Source organism: Cinclus cinclus, chromosome 1 (genome assembly GCF_963662255.1).
Source record: "Cinclus cinclus chromosome 1, bCinCin1.1, whole genome shotgun sequence".
Taxonomy (NCBI): domain Eukaryota; kingdom Metazoa; phylum Chordata; class Aves; order Passeriformes; family Cinclidae; genus Cinclus; species Cinclus cinclus.
The window spans coordinates 81715445-81730799 of record NC_085046.1 but is presented as its reverse complement, the minus strand read 5'-3'; the positions used below and the strand labels follow the sequence as shown (position 1 = coordinate 81730799).

At 37.1% G+C, this 15355-nt stretch overlaps 1 protein-coding gene across 1 annotated transcript in view; it reads left to right on the top strand.

Annotated features, from left to right (window-relative positions):
- Positions 1–15355, top strand: part of ADCY2 (adenylate cyclase 2) — a 203247-nt gene that overhangs the window by 166007 nt on the left and 21885 nt on the right. The window contains exons 16-17 of the mRNA XM_062507279.1: positions 4284–4421; positions 13242–13361. Coding sequence (XP_062363263.1) covers positions 4284–4421; positions 13242–13361 — 258 coding nt within the window. The remainder of the gene's footprint in view (positions 1–4283; positions 4422–13241; positions 13362–15355) is intronic.

The window sequence follows — 15355 nt, the reverse complement described above, 5'->3', positions numbered from 1 at the left end:
CATTTTATTCAGAAAATAGCAAAGGAGACATAACACTTACAACAAAAAATGTATGATGGAATCAGCAAAATAAACCTGCATTAGTCTGCTTTTTATGAGTGGTTTTAATGATTACCCCAACCCCTCCAGTTCTGCTTCCAGGGATTCCCCAGATTTTCAGCTGTACTGAACTGCTGCAGTTATTCTACATATGGACTGGATCTGGACTGCTCAAAGGTGAAATTAAGTTCAGCAAATCTGTTATTCACACAGAGCGTTATTATTCAACACTGTATTCTTTCATGTTTTCCAAGGAATATCTACTCAGTGGCTTAAAGATTTTTAGGGTTTTGTCACAAGTTTTCCTTTCAGGACCCTCACTGACTTAACAAATAAGATGGGCAGGGCAAACGTCAAATAATCTGGTCTCCCTCCAGAACTCACAACTTTGCATTAAACAGCCTGGTAAGAAATACATCACTGTTATGCTTCTGTTTGACAAGTGGAAATAACTATCTAGAATTTAATTTTAGAAGTTGCACTCTTAAATTCAGTCACGTGGTTCTTCCGTTAGAGCCAGCAGCGTCTTGTAATTTTAGCAAGAGCCATGGAAATAATAGAATATCTGTATTGATTAATCACATTGGCTGAATCATACAATGTTTCCTGAAATATATGTTGTTCTCCAGATATTTTCTGAGTGATAAAGTTGATTTTTGTTTGTTTTTTGCCCCCTTAATGGTAGTAGGAAAACATTTTTAAAAGAAATGCAGAAAATCAGTTCATTAAGGTCCTCCTTGCTAAAATATATGAGCAAGGTCAGATGATATTTTTCAAAAATCTTGTAAGCAAAGAAAACTTGGAATTATCTCAAGAAGTTTTAGTACAGAAGCTACAAAAGTCTGTACCTGTTTTCCAGGTACTTTGAAAACAAAGGAAGTTCTCGGCAATACATGCTGTTCTCAGCATGGACAGTGCTAAGTAGTCTTAGCAATTATATACTGTAAGTTTCTTCAATGGTTACTTTCAAATATTAAGAAAGTTCAAATTTAACAATTGGAAGCATTGATGTTGAAGTAGAAAAGTTTGAAAAGTCACCATCATTTGATGCTGACATTCTTGTATTTAGATATTGGGATTCAGCAGAGATTTTTCTGTGTGAAAGTTAATTTTATCCTCAGAATTAAGATAACACAAATTACTCACATGAGTAGAGAAAACTTAATTTACATTGTGTAGCACTACTAAAACAAAAAAAAAAACAACTTATTTGCAACATTGTTTTGCATTTTTTGCTGACCTGTAGTTTTTAATGTTTTGAAATGGAAAGTAATGGCTGCTAGAGCTTGTTGGGTCCAGTGGAGTTTGGGAGCTGGGAGGAGCTCATTCCTGACCCACTGAAGCAAAATCTGATGAAATTTAAAACCCAGGGAGGGGATCTTCCTGTCCCACTCCCATTGAAGTCCCATTGAAGTGCAACCTGTAGTGAGGTTGGGCATGTATTCCCAGTAGGAAAATGGGCATATACCATACACAGAATACATACCACCAATCACACAGAACCATGGACAGAATAGCTCTCTTGCAGCACCCACATAACAATAAGTAGCACTCACATAAACTAGATTAACAATGATGGTCTAGTTCCTTCTTTCTGGAGGATCAGGGCTGATGAAATATACACTTGCTGACTGTCATCATCCACAGGCACACTCTCACTTGTGGGTCTCCTGTGTCCTGTCCCCTAAATGCTATGTAAGTTTTCTACATACCCCAAAATACCATTAAGATACACCATAGTGTTTTACATAATTAGAAGTTTCTTTCTGTCCACTTGCAAAAGTAACCGTCCTGTGCCAGCCTGCTACCCTTTTAGGCAGGGATCAGCCTTTGTCTGCAGGGCATCCTGGATAGGAATATTTTTTCATTGAGGCTTTTTGGTAGATTTTGCATCAGAAATCATGACTGCAGACAATCTCTTTCAGTGGTCTTAGAAGCAGCAAATTCAGTGGCTTCTGTTGATGATGTTACTCATCAACTGTCATTGCCCTTTTGATCATCACCAGGTCTTCATGTTTGCATTGACTGGCCTCTCATCAAATAACATAACCCCTGTAAAATTCATAATAAAATATATCTTGTTTAGACCGGATAATTTATTTCCATCATTAACTTTCTTGGAATTTCTAATCCTAAAAACTTTCCTTCAACAGTATAGCTCCCTGTAATGTAATTCAGAAAGAACACATTGTACAGCTTTACATATATATATATATATATATATATATATACACACACACACACACACATATGTAACTTCTTAGCTATTTTGTATTCCTAGCACTTTCTCAGTGCACTTGTCTGTTTCTTTTGTGTCTAGTGCAACTTAAACTTATCCAGCTGCTTTTAAATTTCCAAAAAAATCACAGAACAATGTAGGTTAAGTTGTAGTAAAGCTGCAGGTGAGTTATAATAAAGGTAAAGAGTAATTAGGGCATGATTTCATGGCTGTTTTAATTTGCCATAAATCCATGCTCCCTGACTCATTGGGCTTTAGGCAGACTAGACAGATAACTCAATGATTCATTTTCACACAGATCCATTCCCTGCATCCATTGGAACATTTCTCTGCTGTAGCAACAGCAGCAATCAATGCTTTGTGCTTCTTACTATATTGAAGTGGGAGGGATGACAGAACTTTTGTAAAATCTATGTGTGGATTCAAATTACCTTGAAATTTGCTGTGTACTTAGGGCTGAAGAACAAGGTTGGGGAGTTCAAAAAGGTTTTTGAGGAGGAATTTTTTGTTAAAAAAATGCAGGTCATTGAGTTTATGTTTTTGTGGGGGTTTTTAATAAGGGAGAAGAGTAAAGTGTATATACAAAAGCTGCCTGTTTTTTCCCTTTTCTTTGTCCATCTTTAAGATTCCAGTGATTGTTCTGACCTTTCTGGAGCTGAATTCAGAACCTGCCCAATTCAGTATGCAAAACTCCCTGTCATAAAAGGAAACAATATGTAAAAAAAGCCTGCATGTACAGTGGATTTGTCCAAATAATATATAGTTAGGAGTGAAATACTTATGTGAAGTATGATAAAGACCGTCATACAAAATGCATCCCATATGTAGGGTAGAGGTGTGATTTAGCATGATGTGCCATAGCTATTGAACTTGAACAAATACATCACTGCTGGAAATTAAGTCCTATGTTTGGTAGTTTTTCGTGCTTGAGTTCTCATTTTTGAGACTTCCTGAGTTTGTATCTCTGCTGATGGCTGGGGCAAGGGTGAAAGCAATATGCAAAGCCAGCTTGGATAATATTGAGCAAATAGAGAAAACACATTGAAAAATACTAATTCTTTCTGTGGGGTTTTCATGTTCCTTAAATTTTCTTTGCCTTTTTTACAGGGGTTTCAGAAAACTGATTTTGACTTTTGGAAAGGGCACAAAATGCTTCTAGGCTACCTTATCTTCTCATTGCTAAACTTTTGGGAAAATTAATGTTTATTAGATGTGTCACAAATCATTGTTTATTCTCTGTGAGCCTCTTGTGCCTCCAGGCACTATGCACGTATGAATGGAGATTTTGTAGTGTCCTCTTGGAAGCAGATTAAATGCGTTAGAGTTTTTTATTGTTGAGTTTTGCCACAATGTAGGAAAGTTTTCCTGTTCATTTAATACTGTTTGTATCAAATTTTATGTCCAGTTTTATATGAAATGGTTTTTTGCCTTCTAAATAGTTTTAGGGAAGGTTGATTTGCTTTGCTGAGTTATTTTCCATTTAAAATGAACTATCAAACAAGACTCAAAAAATGAAAGAAAAGCCTGGAATCTCTCCTGTTTTGTGGGCTGCCAGGGATACATCTAGCCTTTATTCTTTGTCAAAAACTTTGCAGAGTCATTATTTACATTTTGAAGTTTCCAAATGACTCTCTTATTTCAGTCAAGGCAGGTGAGTTAATTTCCAAGGGTTTTCCTGATGTTGAAGGTAATGACACTGCTGTCAAATCTGTATTTTGCTGTTATTATAGTAGCATGTATATTGAATGTTTAGCAACGTACTTGCAAATTGTAATTATGTAATGGAAGTGATATTATGGCAGGTACTTTAAATAAATTTTTCTTTATTTTCATGCTTAATCATTATCTGTAATTCTCATGAGAGTATAATAGTTAACTAATTCTGTACAATGTTGTAAGATTAATGCTGCCCTCAGTCTTGAGATATCTTAATTCTACCCTTGTTTATACTAATTTAATATACTAAAGATAATTTTTTTCTCTTTTCCAAACTGTTTGTATTTAGCAATGTAGCAAGAAAGCATCAGCTTCATTGTTATGGATGCTGAAATCATCTGGAATAATTGCAAACCGTCCTTGGCCAAGAATCACTCTTACATTGACAACCACTGCTATAATATTAACCATGGCTGTATTCAACATGGTAAGGGAAAAAGGGGTAATTTTTCCTGTTCACTTAAGATTTGTTGTTGTTGTTATTCAGTATTTGTTTAGATGTTAAATTTATGGCCTGTGGCTATGCCAGCAGCATGCGTGATAACAATTGCCAGAGACAGAAATGTAGAGCAGAGCAAAAGAAAGCATACTGTGTAGTCAAGACCTCTGCAAACAGGATGCTCAACAAGACCTCAGACCCCGGCTAATTTTTTTAAAGAAAAATATTATTTATGATGAACAGAAAGCTATTAAATCCCAGGTTTGAATTGCACAAGTCCCTTAGTCATCTATGCGTTGCTAGAGAAACAGCAGTGCTGAAAGAACGCAGTATCTCCTCACAGGACTTCTGGAAGACTTTGTGTGAAACAATCTAAGCTTTATTCATTTTCGTGATGCTCTTCTGCTGACTCCAAAATGATCATAATGTGTGCATTATTGATTTCACATGCTTGCCCTTTTTTAAAATAAGAAAAAAAAATCAAAGTTATATCAAAACTTCAAAAGTAGTGACCTACAAATTCATTTGGGCTTATGTCTACTTAAATGATTTCAATCTGTGCTTTTCTCTCCTATCAGGGAAAATCCATGTAATTTTATTATTGTTTTGCAACTATAGCAATTATAGAGTAAATCTGGCATTAGTTTGGCTAAAGCATGAATCTTAATGTATCATTTAGTCTGATGGGTTTGTTGTATAATGGGATGAGCAGTACATGGGATCAAAAGTCTTACTTAGTTTTGTCCTGTTGGCTAAGGTGTCTTTAATCATTTTGTAAACCTGTGAAAGTGTTCCAGTTCAGTTCCGTATCTGCAAAGTGGGAGCTCTAACATTTATTTAGGCAATGCTTTCATCACAACATCAATGCATAGATATTATTCACATTTCAAGTGAGAGAGATTCACATTTCAGTGTTTTTGAAATTGCAACTCTAATGCTTCCTTGTGTTGATGGTACTATTGTTACTTAGGATTCATAAAGGACTTAGAGATTGATAATAACTACACTGTTTTATTTTGTTTTCCCACATTTCAGGGGACCCTTAGTCAATCATTTGTTACACTAAGTACTAAACTTGTCCAAATGATGTAATGTGAGCTTTTAAAAATGACCACTTGAAATTTCTGGTAGAGTGTTCTCTCCATTTTTAGTGTTAAATTTTTCTGGTCTTGTTTATGTTAGTTTTTTATTCTTTCTTTTTCCTGCTTGTTTTAAAGGAGAGGAGAGAAACACAAAACCAATTGCATTTCCAAAATCTAAAATTCACCTAAGTGAATTTATTATGTAAGGCTGGGAGAGGAGAAACTCAATGAAGAAGTGTCTGAAAATGAGAATAAAAACTGACTTTTCATCAGTGAAAACAATTAGCAGTGGAAACAATTATTCTGAAAAGCTGTTGATTCTCCATTAGCTGAAGACTCTATGCCTTTTTTAATTATAACTTTTAGCCATGCGAAAGTTATACATCAGCATAAACCTCAGAGATTTAGTAACTTGTTAAATTAAGATCAGGCTAGATTTTCTCTTATTTAGGACTCTGTAAGTATATTAGAAAAAAAGAAAGAGCCTACTTGGGTTTAAAGTATAATTTGAGTTAGACTTCATGCATATGGTTATTTAGTAAGTTAAAAAATGTAAGAGGAGATATGGTCAGCAACTGCTTTTTGCTTAGACTAAAGTTCTACTGGTGTGTACAGCCCACTTCAAGTTTGGCCTTCAAGTAATAAAAGACATTCTAGCAAATAGAAGGAGGTTTTCAGTGCATAATTTTTCGAAAAAGGTTTTAATTTTATTGGCTCATTTCCAATTTTATGTGGACAGAATGTTATAGAAAAACCTAATAGGCTGTATTTTAAAGTCTTAGTGTCTTATCAGCAATGCTAGTGTTACAAATAATCATGTTCCAGGATATTAATGAGATGATAATTGTAAGTACAATTCCCACTTTTAAACTAAACCTTAATAGTTTGACTAGCAAAAATTACTTCAAATGTGATTGTGAAATTTGCATTAGCAAATTGTGGGAGAGACTCTGAAGTATCATTATTATATCTCCAAGCAACATGTACTGAATAGCAGAGTCTGTTAACTGCATTTACTTGCCTGGCCCATTTCAGTAGAGAAAGGCAAAATGTAGCCATTAAGATTTAATGGAGATAAAAAGTGTCTAACCATGCCACACCTAATAAATCATAATTAAGACCAAAATGTCAAATAAAACTCAGTCTTCATGGTCAAGGGAGACTGGAGAAGAGTGGGGCTGCAATTTCATTTGAAATTAGCTTTTTCAGCAGGTGTCTAAATCTCTTGTTCAGGTTTGAGACATATGTAGCCCTGATCAGCAAAGGGAGGTTAAAAATCAGCTAATGTCACATAAGTATCAAATAGTTCTGAGCTGAAGGGAGAGGGTAAGCATTAGATCTGGCGGTATAAAGGCAGCAGGACATCTATCACTGGTTGAGGAAAGCTGTTTTTGCCAAGCTGACCTGCTTTAAACTGATCAGGAGAAAGTATCCTGCATGGAGCATTCCAGGCAGCCCAAAGAGACAGTAGGACTGCATGACTGTGAAAGGTTAACACTTGAAAACTGAATGAATGCATGCAGTGCATCAAATGACTGTGCCTCACCATCCTCTGGGATTAATTTAATCTCAAGGAATAACACATGATAAGAGTCCTGCAACAGCTCTTGGTTTCAGTGACTTCGGCATCAAATGCATGAATGGTTCTTGGCACGAGCCACAAGAATCTCAGGGTTCTACTGTTCCACTAACTCTCAATTACTCTAACTACCAGCTTTAAGATTCAGCATCATAAAATCATAGAATATTTTGGGTTGAAAAGAATCTTAAAAAGCCATGTAGCTCACCTCCCCCCCTACCCCGCCATGGGCAGAGATATCTTCAACTGAATCAGATTGCTCAGAGCCCTGTCTAACCTGACTTTGAGTGTTTCCAGGAACAGGGTATCCACCACCTCCCTGGGAAACCTGTTCTAGTGCCGCACCACCCTCGTCATATGTTTCCTTATATCTAGTCTGAATCCACCCTGTTTTAGTTTAAAACCATTACCCCTTGTCCTATCACAACAGACCCTGTTACAGAGTTTGTCCTAATCTTTCTTAGGCCCTTCAGGTACTGGAAGGTGCTCTAAGGTCTCCCTGGAGACTTCAGGCTGAACAGCCCCAGCTCTCTCAGCCTGTCCTCACAGGAGAGGTGCTTCACCCCTCTGATGATCTTTGTGGCCCTCCTCTAGACATTACTTGCTTTCCTGTCTTTTCATCCAGTGATTTTTAGCAACTGGACTATTTCCTTTTAAAGCAGACGTTTAGGAATGTGAAGACTGAGAGAGGTTTAAGTATTTTTACTCCATTGGTTAATGTACATCTGTGAGTCCAAGCTGCTTTAAATGATGCAAGTATTTGCCCCCTCTAAGTCATTAATTATATCCTGTGTTCAAATAATGAAAAATAATTAATCAAACCTGCTTTCATTCTCACAGTGGAAAGTTGGTTGCTTTAATATACGTTCCTTTCAGTGTAGCTGACTCTGTTGCTGAATTTTTATTTTTAATTGTTAATCTCTTTGGCAGATACACTCTAATTATACATTCCACAGTGCCTGGAGCATTGAAAACCCTGTTTTGGAGGGTGCCTGATGCATGTCTTTCAAGAATAATAGATAGACACTTTCTAGAGGTTGACCTGGCCAGGGGGTTGGAAGAAGAAAACACAGCTGAAGTAATGTTATTTAAGTGGTACTTGCAGGGCCCAGTCACAAATCTATTCCAGGATTTAAGGAACTTTAAAAAATCAGTATCAAACTAGGTATACTAGATTAGCAGAGATGCACTAGCAGGTGAGACACTGCTCTGAAATCATGTTTACAGCAGTTCTGGTTTCTTTCAAGAGTGTGGGAAGAGATAGAGTCCTGCTGTCACTGCCTTTATAAGTGAGCATCTCTCCATATCTGTCAAATACAAAAATCATGCTATCTGAGTCTGTAAAAGTCAGCAGGCTCCTCATCTTTCCTGTTGGTGGGAGCTTTGAGCATGACAGTGACTTGCCACTACATATTCCCTCTACAGGGAGCTAGGAATTGAATACATGGTGGCACAAAGATAGTTATGCATTTTCACTTGGAGTGTAAACTTTCATAAGAAAGAAATTACTGAGCAACTTTAATTTGGTCCATTTGACTATTAACAAGAGACATGCCACAAGACACCAAATAACACAGATGCATGAGCACAGTGATGTTAAGAAGCCCTGTACAAACCCAGAGGCAAAATGCTGTAAAATTTCGGCTAAATGCACTTCAGTACTCTCTGGATTTTCATTATCCTTTTACAACTTGCCAATACCTGAGCATCACCTTTATTTGGTAAAAACTGCATAATAGTCTTGGTAGGAACTTAGCATTACAGGCTGTTCTTAAACCTCTCCTTTCAGTCTTGGGAAGATGGGGAATGATGCCGGAATTTGTGATTCTTCACATTATTCGTGGGGCATTCTTGTGAGGATCTGGGAATAAAGTCCTGACTCAGCTGCCAGACCAACTGCCATTTTTCAAAGGAAGCTGTGATATGCATTCTAGATCTAAGCACTTTCATACCTCAGTGAGAAAGATGGCTTCTTTTTTAATGAGATCTAAACTAGTATATTATGTTGTTGTTTTCAGAGAGCAAGAGAAATGCACCAATTTGCTTATCCCATGTCACCACATGGCTCCCATTGGAAACAGTTATTTTCATTATGTGAGGCAGAAAACTCACAACTGAGGATTGCAGATCATGTGAACACAAGAAAAGAAAAGACTATTATAATATATGAAGTTAAAATAAGAACGTAATGGTAGCACGCTCAGACATTCCCGGCAAATATTGGTATTCATAAAAAATACTGCTTTCATTTGAGTCATTTGAGTAGGTGTGACTGCTTAGTAGGACTGAACCTACTGTTACAAAAAATACTATGTTGAAGAACAATATGTATCTTCAAAGCATGATAGCAGATGTAGATAACTGATGAGAGACAAGAAAGACAAGTGCAAACACATAATTCAGAAGTAAGTGTTGTTTGGCTCATGGCAGGTGACAACACTTCCATATCCTTTTTTCCCCGTTTTTACGTATTAATATATGCATAGATATACCATATTTCATATAGTGTTCTGTGTATATAGGTAACATTTATAGGTCAGAAATGCTTTGTGCAACGTTCAAAACCCAAAATGATTTAATATAAATTAACGTATATAAATATGAATGCCATATGTGTTTCTATAATGTAATTGTGTTTGAGTTCTTCATGTTATATAATCTTTGCTCTGGGGACATGCATAAAGTGGGATTCTGAAACTAAATATTTAATATTTATAGAAAAAGTGTATGCACTGTTTGTGGGATGTGGGTTCCCTTGGCAAATGTTCTTGTTAACAAAAGCTATTAAAGAGCTGGAGGCAGGGAGGGGGAGTAAATCCTCAAAACTGAAGCGCTTTTGAACAAAATTTTTAAAAGAGGCAGGTGAGCATCATCTGGCTTAAAAAGTAACCATGCGACTTCAGAAAATCCTTAAGTAAAGAAGGAAATAGTGTGAAAAGGAGTAAAAAAAAGAAACAGTATCACAGAATGGATCAGATTGGAAAGGAACACAGTGGGTCATCTACTCCAGCATCCCTGCTCAAGCAGGGCCGTCCTGGAGCACACGGCACAGGAATGTGTCCAGATGGTTCTTGAACATCTCCAGTGAGGCAGACTCCACAACCACTCTGGGCAATGTGGAAATGTGTAACGGGAGACAGAGAGCTGCTACAAGTGGAAACTGATGACTATCAAAACACTACTTTGACACTGCTGTAAGTCACCTCTCTGGCATCATACCTCTGCCTCAGTCAGCAAGAGCAGCCTGCCTGTCAGATACTGTGAGCTGCCTGCCACACAGATGGGCAGGCAACAGCAGGGGCTGGGAGAAGCAGGGACCCCTGCTCAGGTTTGTCCCTGCACACCAACTTGCAGGGCTGTCTCTCCAGCATGCGTATTGACAGCTTGCAGGGACCTGCATAGGTGCACACAAAACTAGAGTACTTGCATCTCCTTTCAGCTGAGTGTGACAGCAGGGGAACCTGCATTCCCAGAAGAGGGAGTGTGTTCATTTCACCCACACATCCTGTGGGAAGAGGCAGATGTGCAGGTAACTCTGCATGTGCACGTTATTAGAGCTCTTGGGGATCAGTTACAGAAGGATGTTTCAAATTCTGTAGGGTCTCTTTTCATAGTTTATCTGTTATATTTCTGATGCTGATCCTGATCCTGACTTTGTAGTTCACTGATGGCAGGTTAATTATATGTAGTTTCACATACACAGTTATGTTAGCAAAGCAAGAAGTGCAACTGCGTAAACACAGGTGAGTGTCAGCTTGGTTTTGGTAGTAGCTGGCATATTGATAACCTTTGCAAATCCACAACCTTGGGCTCCTGTTGGAGGGGAGTTAGAGAGAGCGTGGCTTCAGACTCTTCTCAGCAGAGCTGTAAAACATATGAAAGGGCACTCAGCACAGGTGGTGACATGGCAGGTTGGATAGTCTTTGGAAAGATGAAAGAAGTCATTGTGCGTGTATGGTGCTGACTGCTGCCAAGGGGAATTGGGGGTCTCTGTCCTTGGAAGTTTCCAAGACCTGACTGAACAGAACTATGACTGAGCAGATCTAATATTAGTAAATCAGTAAACCATTTTGACCCACATTTAGTTGCTCTGAGCGAAGCAGTTCAGGTTTTCTCTGTAACAGTAGTTAAAGACAGAAATAGAGAAAGAATTTAGAGGTTGGTTACACAGTGACTACCTGCAGAGAACAGTGTGTGAGAGGGAGGTGACCTGTGGAGCTCTATTCTGGTCAACTTCCCATGGATTTTCATATTTAGTGTATAAGAGGGACTATGAAATTCATTAATAAATTAAGGTGACAGTGTCTGTGAGGTAATGCTTGGGATTTTAGAAAGGAAGAAGTCAGGTGTGGATTTGAATAAAAAGAACAAGTATGAAATTTAGTAGTAAAGAGCTCAAGATTATAGCTGGTCTGACAGATTAGTGACAAGAAATACTGATACATGTTGGAAGCTCATCGGATGGATGGTCAATAAGTTCAGATGGATGGTCAGTAAGTTCAGGATTTTAATTAATAATGTAGGTTTAATGTCAATGCAGATGAATCACAATAACCATCCATGTGACTGCTTTTAACTCATGGTAAGTATAAACTGCATTTTCCTAGGTAAGTCCCAATGAAGGAAAGCTACCTCACATTTTCTGAGCATGATGTTAATAGCTGGGGTGATGTCCATGTGCAGAATGTGTTAAGCTCCTGTAAAATCAAGATCTGTCTGAGCCCCAGCTGCATGAGGTACAGTGAGCTATTAAGGTTTTGTAGCTGTGAGCAAAAGAGCATCATTCTAGATGTATAAACTCAGTTTTTATATTAAATTTATTCAATACATATAAATACTTCAAAGACAGGTGTCAACAAGATGGTACCAGGCTCTTTTCAGTGGTGTCCAGCAACAGGATGAGGAACAATGTCCTCCAACTAAACAGTGTCAAACTAAAGCACAAGTTCCACCTAAACATGAGGAAGAACCTTCTTTACATTGAGGATGGAAAAGGTTTCCCAGGGAGGTTGTGGACTCTTCCTGTCTAGAGCCATTCAAAACCCACCTGGACACCTTCCTGTGTAACCTGATGTAGGTGACTGTGCCATGGCAGGTGGGTTGGACTGGATGGTCTCAAGAGGTCCCTTCTAACCCTAAAAATTCTGTGACTCTAGGATGTATAATATATTTTCTGCAGAATTAGTGTGAGTGCTATTGCATGACTCACTGATAAAATCCAGGAAGTATGCTGGCAGTCAACAAGTGAAGTCAACTCAGAAGGTTGAATTGAAAGAAATATGTACAGAGGGTGACTACTGGACTAATTAGGGGAATGAAAAGCTTGTTTTCAGGGAAGGAATTAGAAAAAACATAGATGGATGAGCACAATGAAGGCTGAGATGACACTAAATATTAGGACTTTAAATACTAGGGATGGGAAGAAGCTATATGAAAGCTAAATTACGGGATTATGACAAGAAGAAAAACAAAGAGAACTGGACATGAATAGTAGTTAAATGTAGAAGCTGCTTAAATGTTGAGATTCCAACTACTGGAATAAATGTAGTCACCAAAATCTAATTTGTTTAGAAGGCACTGGATCACTGCATCAAGGGGGTCTGCATAATGATGGTTTCCTGTGTGATTACTGGCTGAGTTTGATGACCCAAGAGATAACTGGATCCACTTTTCAGTTTCAATTACATTAGTCCTGATATTAATGTTAGTATTATTACGTTATTGCATCTGTGTAAACCAACTTCAGTAAAGACTTCTTATTCTTTCTTTAATTCTTCCTGTGTTTAAGTAGGACATTCAGTTGAGGTAAGTCCAGGAATTACTCATATTGAGTTTATTTCTTCATTGTCTCTTGTGTGTGTGAGCTTCTGATATATGAAAGTAATATAACGAAGAGCCTTTTGTCTTTTATTCAAGTGGAAAGTATCAGATGAAGGGTAGCAAAGTTGTTTTTGTTTTAGAATGTAGGAGTAAGTAGTCATGGTATGCTTTATCCTTTTCCTATTTCAAATTAAATACAAAGAAAATAGTGGAATACCAAAGTTAAATGGTAACATTCAAGGCTTTCTCTGCTTCCATTTCTATTCTGTATTTTGATTTTTAACAGCTATCATGCTAATGGATTATATGATGATTTTTTTTTCCTAGTTTTTCCTGGATAGTGCTGTGATAGCTTTTCCCCCAGTTCTTAATTCATCAAATGCAAGTTTTCCCAATGCAAGTAATCAGACACGGTGGTGTATACAAAATAACTGTTTTTTCCTACCGGTAAGTTCATTTCGTATTTCTTTGTTTGTTTACAACAATTACACTGGATTGGCTGTTACCAGATCTGCTTGAAGTTAAACACCCACCCATTTTTTGAGACTGCAGTAAAAGCTTGATTTTTTTTTTTTTTTAGTCAGCTGCAACTGCATTTGAAGTAAGTGGGAAGTTAAAGGAGGTTAGTACTTCTGAAAATAGAGGTTTTAATGAATGTCAGTTTTAAAAAGCAGGAAACAGCATAGTAACAAGGAAGCTTAACTCACCCATGCTAACACGTTACAAGATATCAAGATAACACACAGCATCTGCAAAGCAGACTGTGCACTGGAAGCCAGATTAGTCTGCAGGCAGGTTTCCCATAGAGGGAATATTTTCAAGTGGCTGACCTGAAAATATTCACCATTTTCATCAAGTGTGAAATTGTCAGAAGCGTGACACTTCTGTCATTGCATATTTGGTAAGAAGTGGTGTGAGACAGGTGGGAATAAAACTCTCATGTACTGCTATATAAACTACTTAAGAGATCTGAACTGATCTGAAGATGTCATAATGTGAACAAAAACACAATGGCACATGCAGGAGGAAGAGGAAGGACATTGCTACAAAAAAGTGGGAACTGTGTCCTGGAGAGCAATGATTCTTAAAAGGATTACAAAAGACCTGCAGTTGAAAATAACAAGCCATATATTGTGTCAAAATTGGTCAGCTGGGTTTGAGTGAATAAGCTGGTGGCAGTGAGAGGACAAAGGAGTTATTTCACCTCTATGGTGAAATAATGAGACCATTACAAAAATGGTGTGTCCTGATTTCAGGATTTATAGCTTTTAAAGTATTTAAGCAAATTCTTTCTACTATATTTTGTCTTTGATAGATGGGCATTAAAAATTACGTTAAAATTTCATTTATGACATTATTAAATGAAAAATTAAAGTTAGCTAAAGATTTTTAAAACCTTAAAACCTCTCTCAAATATGCATTGTTTTTATTCACAGAAACTGCAAATATTTTAGCTTGAAAAAGCTATAAATTCCTTTGAGTTGCCACTTCTAACTTTTTTCCTTTAATCTAGGATTAAAATTTCTCTCCCTTCACTCTATATGATATTGAATACTTAGATTGACAAATTTTTGTTTCCTAAATTAAAAAATTGTTATTTTGAATCTGCGTGTTAGTTTTAAGCTTTATTCATGTCGATAAACTTTATGTGATTTATGATAGTAAACCTGATATGTATTAACTATGTCATCTAAAAAGAGTACGTAAGAGCTTCGAGAATTACTTTAGCCCCAATTGAATTAAGTTCATTTTGAAGCAAAGCAATTGATTTGCCTCCTTCTCAATCTCCCAAAATAACTTTTTGGATTAGTATAGCTTACTTTAAAAAGGCTTAGCAAAGATTCCTCAGTAAATGCTAGCAACATTTTTGTGTTTAGTTTTGTTTTGTTTTACTTTGATGCTTCTGTAGTTTCTGTGTAATTGAAGTTGGTGATCTGCTCCTGAGACAAAATACAGTCTGGTATTAGTGCTGCCACCTCCACATGTTAAATAAATAAAAGTTATAATATCGACATCTAAAAGATGCAGCTTTGGAATATATTTTATTTGACTAGGAAATTTATTTTACAAAATTACTTTGTCCTCAAGTTTTTCTCTGTAGACATATGGGAGTAGAATTCCTTCCTACTTTAGTAAAGATCTTTATACCCACAGAACTGTAGAACTCTTAAATTTTAAGAGAAGAGACCAAATGCATTGGGCTGGATCCTAAGTGTGTATTACCCTGGTTCAAGGCACCAGACCTGGAATCCCAGTAAGACACTCAGACTCTGCAAGGTATTGGTTAAAATACCTTTATTAGCTAGCATAGGAAAGAAAAAGAGAACAGATAGAGTTATGCCCTTTCAGATGTTGAGAATCTTGATTCGTACAGCATGAGGTGCAGATTCTGTCTGTAGAGAGGTTACCCAGCATTTTCCTCTTTTGAGGAATCTTTAGAG